The sequence below is a fragment of the Sciurus vulgaris genome, assembly GCF_902686455.1.
Source record: "Sciurus vulgaris genome assembly, chromosome: 14".
In the NCBI taxonomy this organism is placed as follows: Eukaryota; Metazoa; Chordata; class Mammalia; order Rodentia; family Sciuridae; genus Sciurus; species Sciurus vulgaris.
The window spans coordinates 76,528,086-76,550,000 of NC_136475.1; the positions used below are offsets into that span (position 1 = coordinate 76,528,086).

A 21,915-nucleotide genomic window follows, 5' to 3' on the forward strand; every position below is an offset into this window, starting at 1 on the left:
TGTCCCCATGTATTGCTGTATGTTAGAGAGTGAGTGTGTGAAATGAGGCAGAGGGATAAGGTGTGAATGGAGCTGTTTTTTCACACTGTATGGGTCCTATTATTTCTCCTTGTGAATATGTAACACAAATATTATTTGGAAATACATTTTATGAATATTTGCGTATCTGATTTTTTAAATTTTGTGGAAAAAAAAAGGGGGGGCGGGTCTATAGCAATTAAGAAAGTGCTGATTCTAGTCCCAAATAAATGGTTGGGCATTGGATACAGAAAGTTCCAGGAACTCTAAGTAAAAGCATCAGCATTATAGATTTTTTTTTTTTTTCTTTTTAAATTCACTGTCTTCCACGGTTTTTCCCTTCCTGTTTAGCATTCAAACCCAGCGGGGTTCACGCCTGTCTAGGGGCAGAGAGAGGAAGTCCTGTAGGGGACCTCACTTCAGGTTGGATCCCAAAGGCTGAGATGCCTGGTGGTGGCCTGATGATTCTGGGGCTGGAGAACATCCTGGACAGAGCTTCATTCCATTGCCGTAGGTCCCCCAGGGAGGAGGGGAGGGAGTGACAGCAGGAGCTGTCAGGCCTGAATCACCCACGAGGAGTTGCATTTTAGAAACCTAAGTGGGTGGCGATTTCCCTGCCCAAGGTGGAGGAATCCAGAGTCCTAGTGAGTGGGTCACATCTGCTGGGCTCTGTAGCGTCAACATCAGCAGTAGACACACAGGCGTGGCAAAGTCAACTTGCTGTCCAGGACATGAGACCTCTTTTCTCACAGGTTTCCATCTCTCCTTTCACACTGTTCCAGTGGTGAGTCTCCCCTTTTGTCCCCCTGGACACACCAAGGGTCCCACAGATATAGAAAGAATACAGCGAGGATAGGGAAGATCCAGCCACCAGATGCTGCTGGCCCAACGCCATTTCCTGATGTTATGTCCCCACCTCCACACACGGTACCTCCTCACCCTTCTGCCTGCTATACCTACCCCCATATTCACACCATTCAGTTGTCCAAAGAGAAGGGAAGTTTCTGGCTCTGGGCAGCTTGTCCCGGCGCTCATACAGAGGTGACCTTCATAAATAAGTGGAGCCAAACCCAGCAGGGCTCAGTGTCTCAGAGAGGTTGATTATTCAAGAAGATGAGGTAGAGGGACAGGCCCAGAATCTCTGGGGGCATTGGGTCTGTGGGCACTGCCTAGGGAGTGGTGGCTTGGGGTCGGGCCTGGAAGAAAAGGCTGAGGTTGCAGGGAAGTATCACAGGGACAGGGAAGGAGGCAGAGAAGAAACCAAGAGGGTGAGTTGGGAGGAAGAACTGGAAAAGAGAAGACAGAATCCTGCTTCAGGCTTGGGAGGCATAAGAGGGCCCAGGAGCAGAGCAAAGAGCAGATAAGGAAGTGACTGATCAGCTGCTGAGCCCTGCAAAGACCAGGGCAGGTGGGACTTGGGAAGCCATACTAATGTGGGTGTGTCGGGGGTGGGGCTGATATTTTCTCTGCTCTCTAGGTTTCCTCTCTCTAAATGTACCTTTCTTTGCACAATCCCTTTCTTTCCTCTCATCCCTTTCTTTCTCCCTTACCTGACCATATAAAATACAGTACTTAGAATTTGTGAGCAACAAGCACATGAAAGGATGCTTAATAACTATTAGAGAAATGCCAATCAAAACCACCATGTGATGCTACCTCGTACCCATTAGGATGGTTACCGTGAAAAAAATAGACACCAACACAAAAACAGAAAATATGCATTGGTAAGGATGTGGAGAAATTGGAAGCCTGTGCATTGTCAGTGGGGATGGGAAATAGTGCAGTCACTGTGAAAAACAACATGGCAGGTCCTCAAAAAATTAAAAATAGAAGTACTAAGTGATCTAGTGATTCCACTTCTGGATATATATCCTGAAGAATTGAGAACAGGATCTCGAACAGATACTTGTGCACCCACGTTCACAGCAGCACTGTCCACAATAGTCAGAAGGTAGAAGCAACCCAAATGTCCACCAATGGATGAATGAGAGATAAACAAAATGCGGTGGAGTCATACAATGGGATACCACTCATCATTAAGAAGGAAAGAGATTCTGGCACATGAGGACATTATGCTGAGTGCATAAGACAGTCATAAGATAAATACTGTCTGATTCCACTTATGTGAGTCTTCTAGAGTAGTTGACCTCAAAAGAAGCCAAGTGGAATGGTGGTTGCCAGTGGTCGGGGAAATGGGAGAATGAATTCTTGCTTAATGGGTGGAGAGTTTCAGTTTTACAAGATGAAAAAGTTCTGGATGTTGGTGGCACAGCAATGAGAATATACTTAACACACCAAACTGTAGTCTTAAAAGTGGTCAAAATGATAAATTTTATGGGTGTATGTTTACCCTAATTATAAGTAAAGCCTTTTTAATTTGATAAAGATTGATGTATTTTTAACTTATGAAACATGCAAGGAATTTTCTTTATCATATAAATAGAAGGCATAAAAGGTTGCTTTAAAATCCTGTACAATACTTGATTTATCAATGGATTTAATTGAGAAGCTCCAAAAATTTCTGCTCGCTGATGTAGAGGTAAGCATTTGTTTGGTTAAATTTATGAATAAATTCAGAACCTCCTGCATTTAAGGATATCTTCATCTCATGTAATGCTCTCTCTCCAGGTGGAACACTCTGCCTAATTACCAGCAGCTCATTCAGAGTCTACTTGTATCAAATTCTGTCTCCTTCCCCAAGTTAATTTAAATACTCACAATTTCCAGGTTGCCAATGGCTGCCACGAGTTTAATGTCTGAAGGCCTCAGAGAGTGGACTGTGAAGACAAGAACCCATGTGGCAAGGTCAGATCTATATTCTCCACAATGTAGGCCATGGGGTGTGTAGGGCAGACCCTTATCTAACAACTCTTGCATAGTTGCTGAGGTTGAGTCTATTGACTTAGGACTAGAAAACTGAAGACTATGCAGTTACTGGGAATGATGTTGGAAAGAGGCTCTCTTTGACTTTACTATTACCTGGATGTGGGTTCTCCAAGCAGGTGCCCCATGGAAGGTCATACCTGGTCCCCATTTTCCCCTCTCACTTGGTCTTCTGTCTGCCTCTCACTTCCCTCTACCCCATCACTTAGTATTTCTGTACCACCATTACTAAGAAGATAACAGATTAAAATTAAAACCACCTGAGTATTCAAAGGTTAACTTTAGCTTGAAGATTGCCAGAGAATAGTACTAGTTATGATTTAGGCGTGAGTGTCCCCCAAAAGCTCATGTGCGAGATAATGCAAGAAAGTTAAGAGGAGAAAGGTTTTGGTTATGAAAGCTTTAACCCAATTGATGAATTAATTCCCTGATGGGATTAACTGAGTGGTAAATGAAGACAGGCAGGGTGTGGCTGGAGGAGGTCAACGCGGACGTGCCTTTGGGTATGTATTTTGTATCTGGAGAGTGGAGTCTCTCTGCTTCCTTATCATCATGTGAGCTGCTTCCCTCCACCACACTCTTCCACCATGTTCAGCCCCACCTGGAGCCCTGAGGAATGGAGCCAGCTGTCTATGGATTGAGACCTCTACAACTGTGAGCCTTCACATAAACTTTCCTCCTCTACAATTATTCTGGTCAAGTGTTTTAGTCACAGCAGTAAAAAGCTGACTAAAACAGTACTCAAAGCCTGTGAACACACAGAAAGAACAGATGCAAGTTGTATGTAAATGATACCCACAGGAATCTCCTCAACCCACTTGAGTGACCAGCATTTTTAGAAACTGTCTCCCTAGAAACCACTGACACAAACTTCCTGCTTCCATTACAGGGGCATTTAAATGTAAACTCCTAAAGATGCTATTTCCTAAAAGGCATATCAGCTTATTTTTCTACCTAAGATCTTAATATAGTATAATAGTAAGAACAGCAAGCTTAACTGGAAACCCTGATCAAGGCAACACAGTGTAAGTACACATAAAGCCATTAAACACAGGCAGCCATTTAACATGGTAAAGCCAGAGAAGACCAGCTCAAGAGCACCATTCATTGGCCATACTTCCAAAGGCTCTATACAGATTTAATGCAATTCCAATTAAAATCCCAATGATATTTCTCATAGAAATAGAGAAAGCAATCATGAAATTTGTTCAGAAATATAAGAGACCCAGAATAGCCAAAGCAATCCTTAAAAAGGAAAGTGAATCAGGAGGCATCACAATACCTACCTTAAACTCTACTATAGTAACAAAAATGGCCTGGTATTGGCACCAAAATAGACAGGTAGATCAATGGTACAGGATAGAAGACACGGAGACATACCCACATAAGTACAGTTATCTCATACTAGACAAAGGTGCCAAAAACTTACCATAGAGGAAAGATAGCCTCTTCAACAAATGGTACTGGCAAAACTGGAAATCCATATGCAGTGAAATGAAATTTAAACTCTATCTCTCACCCTGTACAAAATTCAACTCAAAATGGATCAAGGATCTAGGAATTAGACCTGAGACCCTTCACCAAATAGAAGAAAAAGTAGGCCCAAATCTCCATCACATTGGCTTAGGACCAGACTTCCTTAACAAGACCCCCATAGCACAAGATATAGAAGCAAGAATCAATAAATGGGATAGATTTAAACTAAAAAGCTTTTTCTCAGCAAAGGAAATAATCAATAATGTGAAAAGAGAACCTACAGAGTGGGAGAAAATCTTTTCCACACACACCTCAGACAGAGCACTAATCTCCAAAGTTCATGAAGAACTTTAAAAACTTTATACCAAAAATACAAAGAACCCAATCAATAAATGAGCTAAGGAACTGGGCAGACACTTCACAGAAGAAAACATACAGGTGATCAACAAATATATGAAAAAGTACTCATCATCCCTAGTAATCAGAGAAATGCAAATTAAAACCACTCTAAGATTTCACCTAACTCCAATTAGAATGGCTATTATCAAGAACACAAGCAATAATAAGTGTTGGTGTGGATGTAGGGAAAAAGGCACACTCATACATTGATGGTAGAGTTGCAAATTGGTGCAGTCACCCTGGAAAGCAATATAGAGATTCCTCAGAAAACTTGGAATGAACCCACCATTTGACCCAGCTATTCCACTCCTCCGTTTATACCCAAAGGACTTAAAATCAGCATACTACAGTGATGCAGCCACATCCATGTTCACAGCAGCTCAATTCACAATAGCTAGATTGTGGAACCAACTGAGATGTCCTTCAATTGATGAATGGATAAAGAAACTGTGGTATATATACACAATGGAATATTACTCAACCATAAAGAATAATAAAATTATGGCATTTGCTGGTAAATGGATGAAGTTGGAAAATACTATGCTAAGTGAAATAGGCCAAGCTCAAAAAACCAAAGGCCAAATGTTTTCTCTGATAAGTGCATGACAATATATAATGAGGTGTGAGGGAAGAGAAGAATGAAGGAACTTAGAATTGTGTAGAGGAAAATGGGGTGGGAGGGGTAGGGACGGAAAGATAGTAGAATGAAACAGACATTATATGTATGAGTACATGAATGATGTGAATCTACATTGTGCACAACCATATAAATGAAAAGTTGTACCCCATTTGTGTACAATGAATCAAAATGCAGTCTGTAAAAATAAAAAAAAATTAATTAAAAAACTAAAAATAAATTTTAAAAAAAGCAGCATTTAGAACATTGAGGTATTAGGCAAAGCTATCCCATTATAATGGAAAATGGCTAGAATGGTCACTGTGGTTCCATTACAGAAATGTAGAAGCCACGTGAATGACAAAGCTTCAACCCATGGCCCTGGTGACATTATCTACCCACAGGGAGGTGAGATCCTGGAGGTCATTCCATCCAAGCAAGGCACTGCAGCACCATGTTGTTTTGATCTCTGAGTGGTGTGTTGCGCTTTATCCCTCCATAGAAATGACTGAGAGGGGAAATAGAGGTTGTGTGAGGGACTGAGGATCAAGAGGGGGAATTAAATGGCCAAAAAGTACAAGAAGAGTAGGGTTGGAGACTCTGCTAGCTACATCAAAGAGAAGATGCTGGGTCTTCTTGCTCATGGCCAGTGGGCACATACCTGATTTAGAAGACACGTTTGATCCTGACTTCTTTGGGTTGCACGGGATTGGCAAATTCTTCAGGGTCTGCAGCTGAAATCAAGCATCTGAAATATCAGCTGCCTTGTATGGAAGCTTTGCAGGTTCTGAACACTTAGTGTAGAAATGACCGTGTATTTGTTCTACCTAGGTTCAAAAATCCAGAAGCACCAACTGCCCTGAGTCACATTTTTCTAACTCCATACCTGGTTCTCCTGATGAAAGGAGACAGTGTCTACTGATAATGATTGTAGCAGGTGATATATAAGGATGTCTTAGAACAGTAGGGGGTGGGGGCAGGGGACAGATGATGAAGGAGAATAAAATTTCATTCTTGGGCTGATGGAAAAGTTCTGGAGATGGATGGGGTGACAGATGCACAAGAATGTGAGTATGCTTAATGCCACTGAATTGTATACTCATCATTAAAATATTAACTGTTATGTTGTATACATTACCACAATGAAAAAGAAATAATTAAGAAATCCAGTATACCTAGACTAAAAATTCTTAAAATTATTTCTAGGTATCATTACTTTCCCCATTCGATTGTGATTATTTACACAAAAGCAAGTATATGAGGCATTATGTTTATTCGCTGCTGAAAACGAGGTGAACTTAAAACTGGAAGACACTTGTGTCCCATCAGACTGGAACATCCTAAGCACAAACGGACTGCTGAGAGCAGAGAAGGGACACAGTGACCAGTGTTCAGGTCCTGAAGACCACTTGTGCCTCTACAGGTGCTGTTAAAAATCCAGAGCAGCTTCTGCCTCAGAGAATAACAAGAAAATTTGGGAAAGGAGATGGTGTATTTTCTCCCCAAAATAACAGTAGAAGGGGAACTATTCCAACGGCGGATGGGGAGGTTTGCAGTAAATCAAGTGCTGGACCACATCTCAGGACCACAAGAGGACACAGTGAATTTCTCTTGGTTACAGTAAGAGATACAGCATTTACTCTCATGTCTTATCTTATGGATGTTCTGGGAAGACCTCATCCAGATGCCTTCAGATAACTCACAACATCTGCTTCAAGGTTCACAGAGATAACAAGCCCATTTATAAGGCTTGGTGGACACTTCTGGGAATCACCCGCTCAGTCTGGGATGATGAGCCCCAAATTCCAGGAGATGCTTACACCCTGCCAGGCAGCCACTGTCCTAGGGGAGCACCTCATCTTGCCCATCCCCTCCAGACCTCCAGGAGAGGGCTCAACCTGCTTTCAGACTTGGATTTGCCCACCAGCAGGAATCCACCTCCCTGGGATAGCCCTTACCTTGGGCCATTGCTGTCCTTCCAATGTGTTCTTTCCAGGAGAGGAATGGATTTGGGTGGTCCCTTAAAAAAAAAAAAAAGCAAAAGTAGTTCAGATATTTTAGCTGAAATTAACTCCCACCCAACCTGTGTCTTTCATGCCTTCCTCCCAGCCCCATCCATGTGCCCAGCTCAGTTGTGACCTTCGTATTAGGAAAACCCCAGTTCCACTCCTCCTACCATCACAGGACACTGTGCTTCCATTAATGTGACCTATAGGGCAGAATCCCCAAGTTGAAATGCAAAGGTGTTATCTGAGAGGGGTCAGCAATAACACTGTATCCTGCACAGCCACATTATCACAGATTGCTTTATTGATTACTTAACAAGAGGCAGAACTTTCCAGGAAGATAGTGTTGGACAAACTGTTATTGTTTGGGGATCCAGGATAAAGCAGGGAAGGCAAAGGACATTGCAGAATAGTCCAAAGGGTGATGTGATCTTAGCAAAGCTAACCGTGGGATTTCTGGCAGACACAATTGTACTAAGTACCTGGACAGGGGCTGTGTCAAATAGTCTTGTTGAACGTGAGGCAAAAGGGGAAGATTCTTGTCCAAGCTCACTTTCGACCAGTCTTTTTAAACTTTTTACTTGACTAAAAGTAAAAATTTAGTTTTACGTTTCAAAGTAGAATTTACATATGATAAGTTAGACTCATTTTAACGTGTCCAAGTTTTTCCCCCTTAAAACATTTAGTTTAACTAGGCAAATGGAAAAATTAACAGCACTCTAAATAAAAGAAACAAAAAAATCAAACAAAAAACAATGCATTTACTCTCACTCTCAAATGTGATTTCATTTGTTCATATTCTCATGACCACAGACACACTTTTCATTCAGTTGTAATCAATACACATACAATTTTGTATCCTGTCAGCTTCTTTTACTTTTTTAATTTTTAAAAAATCTTTTTAGTTATAGAAGGACACAAGACCTTTATTTTATTAATTTATTTTTATGCGGTGCTGAGGATAAAACCCAGTGCCTCACGCATGCTAAGCAAGCGCTCTACCACTGAGCTACAGCTCCAGACCTTGCCAGCTTCCCTTAAATGTCATATTATGAGCATCTTTCATGTTACATAACCTTGATGTTTGTTCCAACTGCCACATGACACACGGATGATCCTGATATTTGATCAACACTTCTGATCTGCTCTGACTTCTCCCTACCTGGTTCTGCAGCCAGTGTACGCCCCTTATAAGGGATACCAGAAAAGAACAGCCAAAGGGCATTACACGATGCCCCCGGGAAGCATTGACTTGGGGGACAGGGCTTGATTTCTTTTCCACTCCAGCCGTCTTCTGCAGCTTCACCGTTTGACCCTGAAAATAATTTATCTAGTATTTCATGAGGAGAGGCAGTACATTTCCATTTTCTGCCTACTGTGAGGTCAGGCCCTTCTTCCCCATGGAAGCTTACCCAAGGAACAATGGCTGAAACCTGTCTCCAGATCTCAGTGATCCTTTTGAAATTCCCAGAAGCAAGCTTTCTGGGCAGAAAGAGCCCCATGATGGGAAAGTATAATGGTGTGGACAAGTTCAGAAAAAGCTGGAACCCTGGGTTTGTCACTGCAGCACAGGGAAGGGTGGGCAGGGTAGACAGGGCTGCACAGACAGACCAGGACTGGGCTGTGGAACCACAGATGCCAGGCTAGCCCAGGAGCGACTGAGAGCCCTGACTGGTCTTTGAAGAGATGACTTTAAGGTATATTTCCAGAGGATCATCCCTCTGGGAGGAGCAGGGTAGACGAGGTAGCAGGGCAGAGATTTGAGGCTATTTTGGTAATATTTTTTCCAAGCCAGGATAAAAATGCAAATGGCAGCCATCACTTTCACACAGAACTCTCTGTGCAGGCACTGTTCTAAGCACTTGCACAAAACAATTCACTTAAATCTTCACAACAGCTCTGAGATAAATACCATTATCCCCATCTTACGGATAGGACAGTGAGGCCCAGAAAGTTAAGTGGCATTTTAAAGGCAATAGAGCTAGCAATGGAGTCTGGCTCATTTAGCTCCACGGGTCCTGCTTGCAACTAACAAGCTAAGTGCAAGCCCTGTGCCCAAGGCCTAGACCGTGGCTGGCAAATTCTGTCTATAGAGACCAGCTAGTCCATATTTTAGGTTTGGTAGACCGTAGAGCCTCTGTTATAACTAACAGGCTCTACTACTGTATTGCGAAAGCAGTATGGACAATATGTAAGTAAATTAACTTTATTAATGGAACTACAACTTGGATTCCATAGAATTTTCAGGTGCTATGAAATACTTCTTATTTATTTATGTATTTATTTTAACAACCTATTGAAAATGCAGAAACCTTCATGGATATCAACAAACTGATTCTAAAGCATACTTGTAAGGCAAAAGACCCAGAATAGCCAACATAATGTTGAAGGAGAGTCCAGGTACTTCAGCTTCCTGGAGTTCCACGGAACAGCTTGAACTGTTTGTGGTTGTCCATGCCTGAAGACCTATCTTTAAACTTTGAAAATGAACCCTTCGGACCAGAATGCCTATACTGCAAGTAACAACCCCCAGCCTTTTTACATTCCTTTATCATCATTGATTAATCCTTGGTTCCAGAATCCTGTCGTCCAAAATCCTTTCTGTGTTCCTGGGACAGCTTTCAGAAATGGAAGTCTGTGTTTTCCTTATTCATCGACTCTGAGTGGCTATCCTGCCTTTCCAGTGCCGCAGTATCCCTTGACTACAGGGTATGACCAGAGACCTGTAGTCCCGATGTCCTGCCATATAGCTCAGATCCAACCCTGTAATGGCTTTGGAGGAAGAAATCAAACAACAGAGAATCAAACTGGTTCTGAGCAGGCTAGAAGCACATACACAAATCAAGACACCCATACACAAGCCATCAGACATGACATAGGCATTATGACCAGTATCCCTTCTGTTGACACAGACACCAAAAACATTCCTAGAAAAACTGATGAGGCTTTATCTATGGCTCCAGAGAGATTGCTCCATGGTATGAGACCTGATCACACTCTGAATTCAAACACACATATTACCTCTGCCTCTGAGGAAAAGAAAGTGAGAGTAGAAAGGGGCAGTGGATCCCCAGAAGGAGCATTCTGGAAGGCTTTTAAGGAAAGCATCCGTTTATATGACCTGGCCTATGAAAATGTGCCAGAGAAAGTCCAGCCAGATGTTATTTCCCAGCATTCCTGTGAGAGTCAGGGTTTGCTCTGCCACCTTCCTGAGGGTGAGGGCATCACAAACACAGATGAGCAAAGAGGTACAAGGCTGCGGGAGCAGCACCTTCAAGTGGAAGAGGAAGATATGAAGTCAGGTGCAGGTGTGGGGATGAACTTAGGTCAAAAAGAGAATAGATGTGGGACTGACCACCAAATCCTGCCAACTACCAATAAAGCCAGAGACGAGATAGGTGCCCAGGAGAACCTTAGTAAGGAGAAAAGAGAGCCAGGCTCCCCAAAGAACCATTGCCCCTCGCCCACACAGTTGGCCCAGTGCAGGAAAGTTATTATAGTAATCCAACCGGGTGTTAAGGCAACTGAGACCCAACATCAATTAGGATGCGTGGAGCCTAAAGTTTGTAAGGATAAAGTGTGTCTGGACACATATCCACTCAAGGAGGCCAACAATGAAGTGCATGGTAAATCAAAATCAGGAGGAATGTGCCCAGAGTCGACATGGGGGGATTATGATAACTACGACCTTGAGAGGGCTAATTCCAAAGTCGATGAACCATTCAATTCCAGTATTATGTGTAGTGAGAAGTCACAGCAAATAGGACCTTTGATTTCTGGTTCTGAGGAAGACGCAGAATTTTATGAAGAGGAAGATAACATTGAAACGTACAATGAATTACCATATGAGGAAAAAAATGATATGCCTTCCCCCAAATCGCATTTTTTACATGGCTATGATCAAAAAGAGAGAACTACGATCCAAGTGAACAAAGGGATCCAATGTGATATGAGCCGTCCTAAGAAGAAACGTTTCATGGAAGTGATGCATGTTAAACCTGATTGTGACTCAGATTCACTCTCAGACTATCTTGAAAACAGGGAGGACATAATCATGGTTGAGGTTAGCTCTTCTGGGAATGTCTGTTCCCCTGCTCCTGGGCTGGCTCAGGCCAATAGAATGAAATTCAACCAGCCTGACAGGAGGGCCACTGAGAAGGCCCGTGTGGCAGTGGCTCAGCACTCATAGTTGAGTGAAGAGACATGGCCTGACAGCCTTGCATCTGTGGGGTCACTGACAAGTAAAAAGTCCTCAGGAAGAGAGAAAATGAGGAATAGAAAGTACAAAAGAGATGGAGAAATGGTCAAAGATGACATTGAGGTTGTCAATGGTCACTTGACAAGTAGCCCAGAGATTAAGTATGTGAAAAGCAGAGAGACGAAAGCCACTGCCTTCTCTCCAAATAAAAGGACAATATGTATGTTGAAGAGACACCCCAGGTTTAACATCTTAGTTGAAGATTTAGAAGACAGTGAAGATGACGAGGTATATGCAGTAGAAGGCCTTTATCAAGAAATTCATGCGCAAGACACTCTGATTTTTCACAAGGGCAAAATTTATCAAGAGATTGGGAGAGCGAAACCCTTGAAGTCTGAGGGCCCTGTCCCTCCCCTTCTATCAGTCAGGTGTGGTGGGAAGAGGGGTGAGTTGAAGCTTGGTGCATATGAGAATCTCCCGAAGCCTCACAGGCTGAAGATGGAGGAAGGCTGTGAGACTATTTATGTTGGGTGCCAGAAGAAACCTACCAAACGGGAGGAATCTCAGTTCAAGACAGGCTCTTCTGAATCAAACAGGTTCTCCCAAATCACTGAGAGCTGGAGTACCTATGACGAAATTTACTGGATGCCATGATGGGAAAGAACATCTTTTGAAATAACACCAGTGGATCAACAAATGAGTTATAAAAAATGTGAGGCCTGTTGAATGATTTATTCAAAACTGAATAAATGAAACAACTGAATAAATGAAATTGCATATATGTGAAAAAACAAAAAAAAAATGTTGAAGGAGAACAAAGTCAGAAGACTAATACGATCCAACTTTGAGACTTTCTATAAAACTATAGTCATCACCGCAACGTGATATTGGCATAAGAACACATGACCAGATCAATTGGAACAGAACAGAGAGCCCAGACAGACTTATATAAATAGAGTCAACTGATCTTTGACAAAGAAGAAAAGATGCTAGAAGCAGTGGCACACACCTGTATTCCCAGTGACATGGGAGACTGAGGCAAGAGGATCTCAAGTTCAATGCCATCCTTAGCAATTTAGTGAAACCTTGTCTCAAAATAAAAATTTAAAAAGACTGGGGATGTAGCTCAGTGGTAAAGCACTTCTGGCCTTGATCTCTAGTACCAAAAAAAAAAAAAAAAAAAAGGCAATACAGTGGAGAAAAGATAGTCTCTTCAACAAATGGTATTGGAACAACTGGATGTGAACATGCAAAGAAAAAAAAAGAAAAGAATTTAAAAATCACTTTTAGCTTATGGGCCATATAAAATAAGGCTACAGACTGGATTTGGCCCAGGGGCCATAGTTTGCCAACCAACTCCTGATCTAGATTGGTACTGAAAAGAGGTTCTACAGGTGAACTGGGAGGATGGCATCCCTGGTGATTAGCAATAGCCCCTGCAAGGTGGGGTGGTCAAACTGAAATTGTAAATTCTAAATCCAAAAATGGCAAGAAAAAAGGAGGAAGAACATAGAATGACAGTGGACACGAAAACCTAAACAAGCAGCTCTTATATCTAAACACAGCAGGAAGGACCTGGGGAAGGGCTTACGGGGGCTTCCTCGGTACCTTCAGGACTGGATGCTAAGGGCAGCTGCCTTGACAATGTGACCCCCGAACAGGCTGGACCAGCGGAGACAGGCAGCCCCTTGTCAGAATAGCTGGAGCTAATCAAGCAAGAATGCTGCTACCCGGGGTGCTGGTCCAAGCAGATGCCAGGGATCATGGTGCCCACGTGGCACACACACCAGGCAGAGGTTAAAAGCTTATTCACCTTGGACTTGTCAACCTCAGTTTCCTCCCCTGTAAATTGAACTTGGTAATACCTTCCTCATGCAGTTATGAGAACCAAATGCAGGTAAATACACAGCACAGTGTCTGACACATAGAGAGATGCAGTAGTTGGCAGTTACAGTAGTTATGGTCTCAGCATGGGAGAGGTGGTTGACATAGATCATCTTCAAATCCTTCCAGCCTCCATACACTGGGATTTCACGCTAAATGCTCCAGAGTCCCTGTGTTTAACTTGACATGTGAGTCATGCTTGCTCACTGCCCTGAGATGTCCCAAAGAGGCTGTGCCTGGAATCTCAATGGTAAGTGCCCAGACCTGGAAACCCAGATGGACACGTAGGGCTCTTCAATACTGTCCCCACTGACTCTTGGAAGGACTTGGGCTCCCTTTCCATTCTCTGCTTCCTCCCAGGTACATGGGAAGAAAAATTCTTGCCTGTTCCCATAGTACCTTGAGGCATTGTGGAAACAAAGGTCACTTATGGCATCAGTGACCTTGGGTCACAAGACCCCAAGGGAACTCTTCAAGCTCAGGGATCTATGAAGGGCTTTGAGCTCCCTGAAAAATTCCCACCTCAGTAAGGTCAGTAAGGGAAAAATACACGTATTTTTCCACTCTGATGGAAATGAAAGAGAAAAACACCTGTGCACACTCAGGGGAACGTGTCTGGCTGAGCACAGTCATCCAGGTAGCACAGAGCTGCTACCTCAGGGTCTGAAACCAACCAAGGGCCATTATAGCACCAGAGCACCAGACCTTGGCCACAGCTTCTAAAGCAGTGGCCTTGACCCCTCCCCAGCTGCCTGGCCCACCTCTCCACAGATTCAGATTTGATTGACCAGGGTAGGACCTGGGTATGCTGGGCACAGGCAGTTTTAAAAGTCCTTCAGGTGACATTCATGAGCTTCCGGGGTGAAGAGCCTGAGTCTGCAAGGAAACCCAAATTGTTTAACCCAGCAGCTGACCAGAGGTGGGTGGGGTAATTTCACAAGTCAAATTAAAGCAGCACATGCTGTCCAATTTATAGATTTCCTTGATGTCTGTCCACTTATTTTGTGTCCAGAGCACACTTTTCCACCCTCCAGGCCTTCCTTGAGGAAGGAAAGCCATTTGGTGACCTTGATCAAGGATTTCATCTTCCTGCATCTTGACTTCCTCACCTATAAAATGGAAGTGAGGCTTCCCTGCCTTCCTCCTGGGATTGCTGTGAGGATCAAAGAACAGAAAACTGCTATGGAAGCAGGAGAGGGCCAGGTGCCTGGTCTCCCCAGATGAAAGGAAGGTGTGTCCCCTGAGCACCAGGGAGGGAGGTCAAGGACAGCACAGTGGAGCCGAGGTCACGCCTCAGTGCACATTAAATTCTTGAGCTCTGTGTGAAGTGTAATGTCCTCACAGCAACTCAAGAGGCAGAGCTTATGACCCTCTCGGCCTTTTCACAGACTCAGAGAGGCCACCAGCTCCCAGAGACCATGGTGGCACGAGGTGGGCAGACCTCAAGCCCACGCTGCCATCCACTAAGCAGTAAGCATGCTGGTCAGCAGGGACAGGAAGGATGGAAGGTCCTCTGGGTGCCTGTCCGTTCTTGTTCACATGCAGGGCCTGCTGGTTGCTGTGCACCTGAGCCATCCCTCCCTGTGACCAGGGACTAGTCAGAAAACCACAAGTCATGTCTGGCTGCTGCCTTGACCCCAGAATTCCAGGTTCTCTGAAGAGCTGAGTCGTCCTTCTGTTAGTGTGATGCTTGGGCAGTCACATGCCACAGCCAATGGAAGTGACACCAAGGACCAAACAGCCTCTCTAGGACAGCTGGGTTAGCTTCTGAATACTCATTTCTGAATTCTAAAGCAGCTGAGGGGCAAGCCACTGAGGTCACCTTTTTTGCTGCCTCAGAGAACTGGGATCCAGAGAGGCTGGCACATGTGCCCAGTCCACTGGGCAAGTTGCTAACAGGGCATGGTGGGCCTCAGTTCTCTTTAACCTGGTCTGGTATGCTCTCCCTGAGACCCCAGTCTTTCTGAAGGAAGTTACAGGAAGGCTGGTCCTCCACCCTGAGCTTCCAGTACGTGGGAAATGTTTTCTGTGCTCTGTCTACGAGACCAGCATTTTCAGCTGTCCTTATAATCAGTCACTCAGGCTTACCAAGAATGACCAAGAATTAACAATGTCACAACCTTCGGAGAGTCTCAACATCTAATCTGATGACATTACAAAAACCGTTAAGAGTTGGTTTGAAAAGTCCCAAGCCACCATTCTCTGAATACTCAGTGTCCTGTGCCAGTAGCCAAAGGGAGACACCTCCAACTCATTCTAGGCTCCATTCCCTGCAGAGGCCAGTGGGGCCTCTGTCTCCATCCCCTGTTGCCCACTCCATATCCAACATCATACATCCTGGGCCCCAAAGAGGAAGCAGCCTGACAGGAGAGGACATATCCAAAGGTGACCAGCAGTTTTGCCCTTGAGGTTGATTTGCTTTTAGATTGTATTTTCTCAACCTTTTCAGGGGGACTATTAAGGCAGACCCAGATCCAGGTCTCATGGTGACAAAGAACAAGCGGTCCCTTGCCAGGTGCAGACTCCAGAGCCCTGCCTCCTCCTACTGGAAGATGCTGCATAACCACCCCCAGCTCCAGCTCTGCCTCAGCCACCACAGGCCAACGCAGGATGAGGGCCCAAGTGAGGATCAGGAAGCCCCAAGAGAAAGGGCATCTCGGGGAACTTCCTGATGTTCTCCCAGGAAGTTCTCCCAGACACTAATGGGAGGTTGGGGCAGGAAGGAAGCCTTCCAACCACCGTTCCTCCCAGAGACGCAAGAGGAGATGATAACTGGAGGCAGGAGAAACACACTGGCCTTTCCCGGAGCCCAGCAAACTGTCTGCTGGGGTCTGGAATGTCACTCAGGGGTAGAGCGCCTGCATAGCATGCGGAAGGCCTCTGTTCACCAGTTTGTCATCTCTTTCAACATATGACCTTTTGTATCTGAAGCTGGCAGACTCATCTTGCTTAAACTACCACTTATATTAAGTCACTCTCCAGCTCAAGCGCTCTTAATGGCTCCCCAATGACCATTACAGCAAATCCAAACTCTAGGCCTGCCGTGTGACCTTGGGTCAGTCATTCAACCTCTATAAGAATTGGGGTTTTGTAAATGTAAAAGAAAAGATCAAGGTTAAATCATTTTGGAAGTCTTTCTAAGCCAAAAGTCACTCTGATCATATTATTCTCCTTGTGCTGAGATTTCAACTTGGCGCAAAATCCATCTCTTCACCACCGACCCCACTTAAACCAAGCCCAACTCTAGTCCAGCCAGCTTGCTCCCCGCTCCTCAGCCCGTGAGAGCCCCACTCCACCTCCGGGTACATGCTGCTCCCTCCCTTGCACGCCCTCTGGTTTATTTTAGTCCCACTCTATCTGCAGCACTCAAGGAGTTCACCTGCCTCTTGAGACTTCTCCAGCCCACATCCATCCCTCGGTTGGTTCCTGGAACCCTGTTGCCTCTATTACAACGACTTGCTCCTATTTTGGTGCTTAATTCTTCTCCAGTGACTTTATGCAGATCCATTCTCTCCCCAGAGGGTTCCTCATATTTGGCTTCCTATCTGCCAGTCAGACTCAGCCCAGCGTGGGTCCTTTGAAGGGTGCTTAACTAATTGACAGCAGCGAAAACGCAACTTGATAAAAGGATGATTGACAACGAAGTCCTAGAGATCCACAAGGCACAGGTGACATTCTGGGAAAGTAGAGCTCCTGAGATCCCAGAGGAAATCCCAAACCTGTGCTGGCTGCTTAGGGCAGGAATTTAAGGTGTCCTAGGAGGTGGGGCGGGGATCAAGGTATGTGATGTCAAGGAGAGTCTGACACCTGAGTTCCAGTCACATGGGTGACCCTAGCAGGTGCCCTTCTCTTTTGCATCAACTTGAAGTTTTTGGGCCACCAGAAGTTCTCTACCTTATTGCTCTTATTTGGAAAGATAGTATTCCTAAAAGGCTAGGAAGGACTTTCTCCTTGGAGGGAGAGAAGCCAAACTCCAAGAAGAATTCCAAATTCATGCAAAAAACATGAACCCTCTCCACCTGCTTTAATAGGGAAAAGGTATTTCTTTGCTCTCACAATGAGTTCACCCAGCTCCCACCCTTGGCTGCACATTGACAAGCCTGTCATGGGTGCGTTACCAAGGCAACGAATTTTTATTCACAGGCATGGCAATCTCCTGGGGAACTTCTGACCCATTCAAGGAAAATGAAATTCTAGCAAAAATTGTATGTTATCGGATACAGTGATTTCTTGCCAACTTGCTTTTGCCAATTGCAGTTTGGAGATAATGCTGTTTCTGTTTTATAGGCTGAAATTTTGAAAGCAGGAATCTGTTTGCGTATGTGTTGTTTCTTGAGTCTACTTTGAGATTTAAACAGAAGTTCAATTTTGTTTCTTTCCTCCCTTGGGCTCTATTGTCACACAGAGCACTGCAAACGGCCCTGTCTCTGGACTCTGCCTTGGAACTGAATTCAGGCTCTATTATTTACTAGCAGGATGACCTTGGTCGAGTTCCCTAACTTCTCGGTTTTCTCATCTGTAGAATGGGGGTAATGGCATGGTCTGTCTCACAGGGAAGCTGGTACATAGTTAGCTTGCTGCACCTGTGCATTCTGTATCCACAGGTTCAACCAATTGCAGATGAGAAATATTAGAAAAAATTGTGTCTATACTGAATATATACAGATTTTTCCCTCAACAATACAGTATCATAGCTATTTATATTGGATTAGGTATTAAGTCATCAAGAGATGACTCAAAATACACAGGGCAAGGGAATACCAAATACTATGCATTTTATATGAGGAATTTGTGCATCCGTCGATGCACAACTGTTGGGGGTGGGGGTTGTCTTGGTATAATTGTAAGTGCTTAGCATGAGACCTGGCTGTTGCAGGGAACCTCACACAATGAATCTAGTTTGAAGTCATCCCTGAATGGTAATGTCCCAAGTGCCCAACAGAATGAACAGTTATATCCTCTTTGAAGACTATTACCTTCATTCTAGGCCTCAAAGAATCTCACAAATAAACTTTAAAGGAGTCTGAATAGCACACAAAAAAAAGTAACCAAGCACATACAAAAAGATATCCATGAGCAAGAATTAGCAGGGAAAGAAAAACTCAAACAAATCACAAAAACTGGATACTGAAATTACCAGACAAAAACTATAAAATGGTGATGGTCTAAAAATAATGAAGACTTGAGGTTTTTATTGGAAGCCAAAATTATATAAAAATTATAAATTTGGTAAAGAACTAAATGTAAAGCAAGTGTAAAAAATGAAATCACCAATTTTCAAAATCTACAAAGACCAGCTTTAATAGCAAATTACACATCACTGAAGGAGAATGAGTAAATTAAATATGTCATAATAAATTCCTTAGAATGTGTACAGAAAAAGAGGGTTAAGTTGGAAGAGAGGCTAAAAGACATCTTGCATGAAATGAAAAAGCCAAACAAACATTTTGTCAGCATTGCCTCCAAAACAGAATTAGTGGAACAGAGGTAATAATTCGAGGGTTATTAACCGAGAATTCTTGAAAACTGATGCAAGGTGTCAAGCCACAGATCCAGGATGCGCTACAAATGCCAAGCAAGAGGGACTCACATAAATTAATAAACTCGGAAACAAATGTGCAAATAGAATGTGGCGTATTACTCCAAAGATGGCCACGGCATTTCCTCCCATGTGCGTGGCCTTTGGTGACGAAACTTGTAACTCTGTGAAATCCTTCCCCTTGAATCTGTGTTGGCCTTGGAACTTGTATTGACCCACAGAAGCAGTAGAAGTGACTTTGGGACCTAAGTATTAGAAAACCTGTGGCATCTATTTGTGTTCTTTTGGAGTCCCCATGTAAAGAAGTTGAGGCTGTGTGGAGGAGCACCAAGACAGTACAGTTGACAGTGTCCCCAAACATGTCCGCCTCCAAGTCAATTCCAGATGACACTATGCAGAAACAGGGACTGAATGTCTCTGCTGAGGTATTACAAATTGCAGACCCACTGAATTGTGAGTAAATACAAAGGATGCTGCTTTAAGTCTCTAAGATTTAGTGCAATTTGCTCTGCAGCAGAAGAAAACTCCAACATGTAACAATCAACTAAATAAAAACTAGTTCCTTGAAAATATAACAAAGTTGACAAATTTCTGATAACATGAATCAAAGGAAAAGGAGGTTGGGTGCGACTCAGTAGTAGAGTGTGTGCTCAGCATGCATAAGATCCTGGGATCAATCTCCAGGCTCCCACCAAAAAAAAAAAAAGAAGAAGAAGAAGAAAAAAAGGGAAAAGTCCCAAATAACTAGTTTTAAAACTAGTTTTAAAAACAAAAAGGGGTACATAACTACCAAAGCTGCAGATTTTTGAAGAGATATTAATAGAAACATCATACACAAAATTCATGCCAAAAATTTGGAAAATCTACTCAAAATGGATACTCTCTTGGAATAAAACTTTCCAGAGCTGATTTAAAAAGAAATATAAAATATAACTAATTCTATAACCATTAAAAAATGAACTCAGTAGTTAAAAAATCTACCAAAAATAATATTACTAAACATTAGAGGGGAAAGTCCCATTACTATTTCAGAAAATTTGACCCAGCTATTCCACTCCTAGGTCTCTACCCAAAGGACTTAAAAGCAGAATACTACAAAGATGCAGCCACATTAATGTTCATAGCTGCTCAATTCACAATAGATTGTGGAACCAACCTGGATGCCCTTCAATTGATGAATGGATAAAGAAACTGTGGTATATTTATACAGTGGAATATTACTCAGCCATAAAGAATAATAAAATTATGGCATTTGCAGGCAAATGGATGAAATTGGAGAATATTATGCTAAGTGACATAAGCCAATCTCAAAAAAACCAAAGGAAGAATGATCTCGCTGATAAGCGGATGATGACACATAATGGGGGGGAGGGGGCAAGAATGAAGGAAGGAGGGACTGTGTAGAGGGAAAAGAGGGGTGGGAGGGGTGGGGGCGAAGGGAAAAAATAACAGAATGAATCAAACAACATTACCCTATGTAAATGTATGATTACGCAAGTGGTATGCCATGACTCCATGTACAGAGAATCAACATGTATCCCATTTGTTTACAATAAAAAAAAAAAAAAATCACACTGCAGCCAGATAGAGGTTGTCAGTTTGGGCTCAGGCTGAGAGGCATTTGTGTAGTAGATTAAAGGCAGATAAATATCAGCTGGCTAGACAATGGAGTTGGCATCCTTTTTTTTTTTTTTTTTTTTTTTTTTTAACATTTCAGGAGCCTAACATTTTGCCAAGGTTCTTCTATGAGTAGATACTGAGATGACCATAGCTATAATACAATTTGTTATAAAAACTTGGAAAGAGGATCTCTCTCATATAGTTATAGAAAAATATCAATACTCTAACATCAAAAAACCTGATTATGAATAATGTTTTTTGGGGGTACACCATTTAAGATGAATTAGTTGCAATATATAGTGGTCAATTGCTAAATGAATTTAACTTAATGTGTACATATGGGATAGAAAATAACAAATTACATTTGTGGAAATAGTGTAAAGAGTCTCAGTCTTCAAATAATCAATCTTAAGGCTGTTTTAACTGTTAAGAACAGAAGCTGTGGTCCATCAACATTAGTCCTAGCAAGTTAAGAACAATTGATATGTGAATTATGTTGGTATCAAGGCATATGGGATGTGGGAGAGAAACTTTTTATGTGATCAACACTTCAAAACATTATAAATCAGCTTCAGCAATCATTTTGGTCATAATTTCCTTAAATTCTTATAATAATTAAGAAGCTGTGACTAAAACCTCTTAATTCTCTGCTCTATATCTCTGGGATAGAAATTTTGGACATAGTTAAAACAAATAAAGTCTTTTTAAATATTTTAATTGCTCTTACTAAAATTCTCTGATGAACCATAAATATTAATTAACCATGTACATGAATTAATGAACCACAAAAATGAATTCTCTGATAAATTTCTTCTTTGGAAAATCTACCGTTTTGCTTGGATTTCTCCAATCTACATGAAAAGAAATTTTCCCAGGGGACCATTAGTCTCCTAACAATTTTCTTTGTTAACCTCTGTGTCATTGTGTTCTAGAGCGTTTTCTATTTAAATACTTTCAACTTATGAATAATAAACAAATACGATAAATCAAAAAAGAATAGGATCAAAAAAAAAAAAAGAATAGGATCACTTCCAAATTCATTTTATGAGAATTCATAATACTGAAGCTACTATCCAGAAAGACAGTGGGTTAAAAAAATTATAGTTCACAATAAAGAAAAAAATTAAAGAAGACCTTAGAAGATGATAAAATCTTCCATGCTCCTGGACAGGCAAAACTAATATTGTCAAAATGGCCATACTACCAAAAGTGTTATACAGATTCAATGCAATTCCTATTAAAATCCCAATGACATTCTTCATAGAAAAAGAAAAAG

The 21,915-nt window shown here is 42.5% G+C and overlaps 1 protein-coding gene across 1 annotated transcript in view; it reads right to left on the reverse strand.

Annotated features, from left to right (window-relative positions):
* The window catches only part of PLB1 (phospholipase B1), a 138,197-nt gene that overhangs the window by 102,660 nt on the left and 13,622 nt on the right, over window positions 1–21,915 (reverse strand). The window contains exons 3-5 of the mRNA XM_079110503.1: window positions 7,351–7,412; window positions 6,054–6,126; window positions 2,737–2,795 (exon numbers count right to left, since the gene is read on the reverse strand). Coding sequence (XP_078966629.1) covers window positions 2,737–2,795; window positions 6,054–6,126; window positions 7,351–7,412 — 194 coding nt within the window. The remainder of the gene's footprint in view (window positions 1–2,736; window positions 2,796–6,053; window positions 6,127–7,350; window positions 7,413–21,915) is intronic.